A 6175-nucleotide genomic window follows, 5' to 3' on the forward strand; every position below is an offset into this window, starting at 1 on the left:
TCGGGACGGTTCCAAGGGAATGTCCTCAAGGTCGTTTTATCTCGCCGGTAGTCCCGGACATCGTCCTCGGGGTTAGCGCCGGTTCAAAAGCCTTTCCATCTCGCGTGCGTCCGCCATTCGTGCCCGACAAGGATCGTGGATTCCGTAGATCGGGGGTTGGCGCGATCGGATCTCCTTGAAATGCCCTTGAGGTGTCGTTAACCACGCAGTAGTCATAGCGACCCTCGCTGGACAACATTGCGCTCGCCAGCCAATGGCGACCCTGCTCGCGGCCGCGCCAGCCAATGGGAGCGCGCCCTCGCTACGGCCAGCCAATCAGCGGCCGGCGTTGGCAACGTTGCGCAACGCCGATCGAAGCCAATGGTCTTCGGGCTTTCGGGCCGCGAGGGAAACTTCGTTTGAACGCGCACTGTTCGAACGACCCTCGGCCGCGACGCTGCTCGTCGTCTTTTGGATTTTTGCGACCGCGCTCCTGCACAAAGGCCATCTTGCCGCTTTATGGTGGTTCCTCGAGGATTCTAGAATTTCCAATATTAGAATTCAAGTTTCGATCGAGGTGCGTCGAACTCACTCGTGAAAATGGAGTCCTGTGGGATGAGTGTTATCAAGTATCTACTCTTCATCTTCAACTTGATCTTTGCGGTTAGTGTCGTTGTCTCTTGGTTTCATGGGATTTTCTCGTTTCGGAAATATCCCCATATTACTAAATCTTTAAGTTTTGCAACGTAAAGTCATATAAATATAATAAGTGAGAACAAGAAGTTGCAGAGTTGAGAAATTCCTTTTGTATTTTCCTGTAATTTTTTTATACGGTGACTTTCCTTTGATTTAGTTAATTCGAGTATTGTATTATTATTATTATTATTATTATTAATAACCAATGTTTTCTAAGATCAGTTTTATTCTCAATTAAATGTCTTCCTCTTGATACCGGATTTTTATAATCCACGTAGTAATAAAATATGTATTTCGTCTGAAATTTCGTGATGATAGTTTGGGTATAAAGTTATAGAGAAAGGTGGAATGATAATTATTTTTGAAATGATTTCAGTTATCGGGAATTGGAATCATAGTAGCTGGTGCTCTGGTTCTGGCGGATGTTGGTGCTTTCAGTCACTTTTTGGAGAGCAGGGTAATCGCTCCTCCGATAGTCCTAATCGTTGCAGGCTCCATAGTCTTCCTCGTCGCCTTCCTCGGCTGCTATGGAGCCATTAAGGAGCACTACAACATGCTCATAGCCGTAAGTTCACCTTCTGAACATGTTTACATTTGTACCATGAAATGCTGGACGTTTGCTGATCGATTGTCCCAACCTTGGCCAACTTATTGTATTGCCATCGAGCGTCAACAAACCTGGAAAGCTGGACTGGGCAATGTTTTGTTTGCCATTTAGTGGGAATTACTGTTCCCATTTTCTAGAAAATTGATACGCCGTCCTTCACCTCCTTCTTTATACGTTCTTGCCTGCCCTGTGAACGCGATAATCCTGAGAGATTGTGCACGAATTTATTCACGGTATTAATTATACTTTTAAGTATTGTAGTACGTTTGTGTAATTATTTATTCCTTCTAGTTCGCCGTAGCTTTGCTCATTATCTTTGTGATCGAGCTGGCGGTGGGAATAGCGGCAGCCGTGTTCAAGAACGACTTCAGCATGGTCATGAAAGACTCCTTGAAGATGTCCATGAAGAATTATACCCAAGCCGACCAGATGGCTTGGGATAACGTGCAGACTAAAGTAGGACTCTTCCTTCTTCGGACAGATGTTGTAAGAATTGCGTTAAAAATATGTTTAATTTTTATTTCGCACAGCTGGAGTGTTGCGGCGTGGAGTCCTGGAAGGATTGGATCGAAGCAGGCGTGATCGATTCCCGACGTCTTCCTAACTCCTGTTGCAAGGACCTGCCCCAAGGACAATGGTGCTCCGGCGCCAGTGTGAACGAAAAAGGATGCTTCGAGAAATTGGAAATGCGTGTGCAGGACGGTGCGAAGGTTCTGATAGGCGTCGGGATTGGCATAGCGTTTGTGGAGGTTCGTGCAACTACATTCTTGGATTCACATTAATAATTCCATGTCCCTTTGTCTTTTAAACACCTACGTCTATGCTTTGAGAAATAGAAGAAACGATTCTCAGTGGTTCATTTCTCATTCTGGTCATTCTGACCATTGCAAATTTAAACAGTCATGTATATAGTTCTTAGAAAAAGTTACACACTTGATTTGTATTATTATAACGATTTGTTATCAGGCACAGAATATTTTCTGGCATTAATCATAATCGAAAGGGAGGAATAAATGATCAGATATTGTCCACTAGTCTATAGATCATTTTTCTATGATAAGGGCTTTCTTTCCTCGGTTCGCTTAAATCATTTGTGCACGATACTTTTCATTACGTTTCTGAATGTTAACCGAGTTTGCCCGCAATCAAATATGCATGCTCACCGAGAGTGCTATAAACGGCCGTAGGATTATCGTTGAAGTCGCCCTGTAATCCTTCATTTTTTTTTCCCTCCACAGGTTGCCGGTATCGTGCTCGCGTGTTGCGTGGCTGCGGCAATAAAGCGGGAGGGTGAGAAGTGAGACGGGTCGGGCTAAATTGCCTTACGTGGTCGATTTAGAAGAGAGAAGCTCGACTTTTGCCGGAAGTGCTCCCGATTGATTTCATGCGAGTTGTTCGCAGAGTCCTCCATTGATTTCTCGCGAATCCCGGTTAGAAGTTCGCTCGTAACTTCTACGTGGTAGTTTATTTCATTTTTACCGACTAACATCATCGCTGGTGTAACACGCGATGACGAAGCTACGTATTTATTTTCCAGTATTATCGCGGGTACACTTTTATTTACCCCGCGTCGCGCGAGTCATGTTTTTAACTCGTTCTTACTAAGTTTTACTCCGTTTACTAAGTTCTTCAACTGTTGTATTTCCTTTTCGTGTTTTCTTTTTATTTATTTCACGAACTTCTCCGATGTGGAGGTTTAAGGACCACAGTTCCCTGTTCGGAGGGTCGGTTAGGTTAAGAATTAGCGTTTAAGCGAGAAACCGTCGACGAGTTCTCTCGTAATGTGTGCACCTTCTTCAAGTGCACATTTAAGTGCGCCGAGAGGACAAGAGGTGCAGGACGTGCAAATACTCTTTGCAGTCCGTGCGCCTCCTGGGGCAAGATAAGATTGCTGGTCCGTCTCAAGCTTCGGACTGTCTTATACATATTTGCCTTTGATTTGGTATTTTTGTTATTTAAATATACTCATCGTGCCTAACTGTCATGTCCGCGATTGCGGGATCGATCGTTTCCTGCGCGCGGTCCATTTGTTCCACTTTGTAAGGGATGTGTGTAAAGTTACCGAATTATTGCTATATCTACGCACAGAGGTAGAGTGATAAGGAAGAGAATTTGCGAGGATCGGTCAAGTAATTAATATTATTGTAAATACATTATTATATTCCTTAATCGTATAAATTGCGCAAAGAGACTCGCCGACATCTGCAATTAATTCGAGGAACACTGTAGTGCAATTGATACCTACACAAGCGAGAAAACAATCCCGCAAAATTTCTAATGCCATTTTACTCGACGCTGTCTCATATTTTGCGCACGGTAGAGCGCATAGTAATTAAATCCTGTATGCAAGAGTAAAGCAACCATTTACCAGTGCGTGGAATGTATCACCAAACGAAATAGAGTTAGGTTGCGACGAAGCGATGTATTATTTCCGAATAAAAAAGAATAGATAGCTTCGTGCGGAGTATCCATTGAAATAAACATTCGTTTGTCGCACTGAACACCATTTTTTATGCCACGTTCGTAGCAAATCGACCTAGATCATTTTTCATGCGACTTGAACCGATCGTTTTTGATAGTCACCTATTCGGTGTCCGAACAAAGCTTCAATATCCTTAATGGGACTTCCCTTGTTAAATCGATTCGTTCGCACCTGACGTTTATAGATAGAATCTCAATACATAGCGCGGCGTGTCACCTGTCCGGTGGAGTAAACACGTCAGGGAAATTCACGATTTGGGGAGAATATTGTCGGCCACGGTTTATCGTTTCACATTGGTAGAAATTTCATCCTTAAAGACTTCTTCGATACTGCGTAATCGCAGGGCCATAAAAAGCATACGAGGAAGACTAGAATAATCCCAATGCAAAAACCGATCACATCGTGTATAGACTCGAGGCATCCCTTCAATTGCAAATACTGTACATTTTGAAAATTGCAAGGTAATTCCGAATTGCATTATGACCCGGGAATATATCCTAATGTTGCATTCCAGTCAGACACGTTGTCCGCTCTGCAGCATCTTAGCTGAAATTCACGCAATATTATTATTATTAATACAATATAAGGCAGTGAATCGATGTTACGGTACTTAATAAATTAAGAGAGATAATGAAATACAATCTAGTTTAATATGTAAAGAAAAAAAAAAAAATTCTCCCCGGCGGGGAATCGAACCCCGGTCTCCCGCGTGACAGGCGGGGATACTGACCACTATACTACCGAGGAATGAATGAATGAACAGGTTTTATTCTATATGTGTTACATCAAATGATACAGTAGGTTGTGTATAATTTTTCCGGCCCAGGAGCCTCACAAATTAACAGAAACAGTAGTCCTTTCGTTCTTAGTATACAATGATAAGAAGATAGGTGTAAGGAAAAATTTTTATAAAAAACCTTACGACATAATGGGTAAAAGGTAGAAGGTAATATAAAACGAATTAACAATTAGTCTACATATATAAATATGTATGTACACAACACTTAAAACTAAAGATGACAATTTTAACTGATTTTTATCATCTTCGTTTACTCCGTTTAAGGGACCAGAAGGGTTGTTTGTGAATATCGATAGTTCTGATATTGGCGTACGGGTGGGTTAGAAGAGAACGTTTAAAAGATTCATTCAGATTATGGATGTGGGAAACCAATAGAGGAACGTTTAGATCCAGGTGAAATGTGTCAATGGGAGTCCTCCTAGGAGTATTTGTGGCTACTCGCAATATCTTATTTTGAGTAATTTGTAGTTTATGTAATAGGTATGGGGCAGCAGTGTGCCATACTTGACAACCATACGTAAGGAGAGGTCTTATAATAGACTTATATAGTATAAGTTTCCAATGTTGACCAAGGGAAGTAGATTTGAGGAGCGGATAGAATTTAGCAAACTTAGTTATTGCCTTACGATTAGCCGCCATTATGTGATCCCGCCAAAACAGCTTAGAATCTATGTATAATCCTAGATACTTAACAGTCTTAGAGAAGGGTATGACAGAGCCACGCAGTTTAATACAGGTTGGGTGAGCCTTTCTTCTAGTAAATATAATAGCTTCCGTTTTGCTATGGTTAGTTCGTATTTTCCAAGTTTCCAGTTCCTTGATAATTTGATGGGCTGCGTTGCGGATACGATTAATAGAGTTTTCAAGGGAAGGCCCAGATGAAAATATGGCTAGGTCATCCGCAAAACCTGCTATCTGCACATTGGTAGGAACTACACTAAAAATACTAGTAGTATATATGTTAAATAAAACGGGCCCCAGAATGGATCCTTGGGGAACTCCTGCTATTATTTTAATTGGGTCAGAGTATTGATTACCAACCCTAATTTTACACTCTCTGTCGCTGAGATATGATCTTAATAATCGTACGATCGAGTAAGGGATTTTATATTCGATTAACTTCATCAGTAAGGCCTCATGCCAAACCGAATCAAACGCTTTTTCGCTATCAAGTAGAACTAAGACGGTACTATTATTAAGTTCAAGCTGAGTTTTTATGTGATCGGTTAAACGAATTAATTGATGTATGGTAGAATGTTTCCGTTTAAATCCAAACTGAGGGGCAGGGATAATATCTAGCTTTTCGAGATAAGTTTGCAGTCGCCGCAAAACTATTTTTTCAGTAATTTTAGAGAAGGTAGTTAAAAGACTAATTGGCCGATAGCTGGCTGGGTCGGATAGGGACTTCCCCGTCTTGTGGACAGGTATTACAATTGCTTCCTTCCAGGCTTTGGGAAAAATGCCGTTTCGGAGTATCGAGTTTACGATATTAGTCAAGAAAACGAATGCTTTCCGTGAGAGCTGTTTGGTAACAGCGTTTGAAATGGAGTCGTGTCCAGGCGCAACATTCGTTTTAAGAGCTTTAATTATAGTATAGATTTCAGATGGACAA

At 41.7% G+C, this 6175-nt stretch overlaps 1 protein-coding gene and 1 non-coding gene across 2 annotated transcripts; one reads left to right on the forward strand and one right to left on the reverse strand.

The window, feature by feature from the left end:
• Nucleotides 1-392: 392 nt before the first annotated feature.
• On the forward strand, nucleotides 393-3783 carry LOC105698346 (CD151 antigen). Its single transcript, XM_012422529.1, has 5 exons — nucleotides 393-642; nucleotides 1052-1240; nucleotides 1574-1738; nucleotides 1813-2031; nucleotides 2521-3783. Exons 1-5 carry the CDS (start codon nucleotides 580-582, stop codon nucleotides 2581-2583), a joined length of 699 nt encoding a protein of 232 aa, XP_012277952.1. The 5' UTR covers nucleotides 393-579; the 3' UTR covers nucleotides 2584-3783.
• A 656-nt stretch (nucleotides 3784-4439) lies between these two features.
• On the reverse strand, nucleotides 4440-4511 carry Trnad-guc. The gene has a single exon. It is a non-coding gene; the product is annotated as a tRNA-Asp (tRNA).
• Between the last annotated feature and the right edge of the window lie 1664 nt (nucleotides 4512-6175).

The sequence above is a fragment of the Orussus abietinus genome, unplaced genomic scaffold, assembly GCF_000612105.2.
Source record: "Orussus abietinus isolate OABI.00-Male unplaced genomic scaffold, Oabi_2.0 scaffold14, whole genome shotgun sequence".
NCBI lineage: Eukaryota > Metazoa > Arthropoda > Insecta > Hymenoptera > Orussidae > Orussus > Orussus abietinus.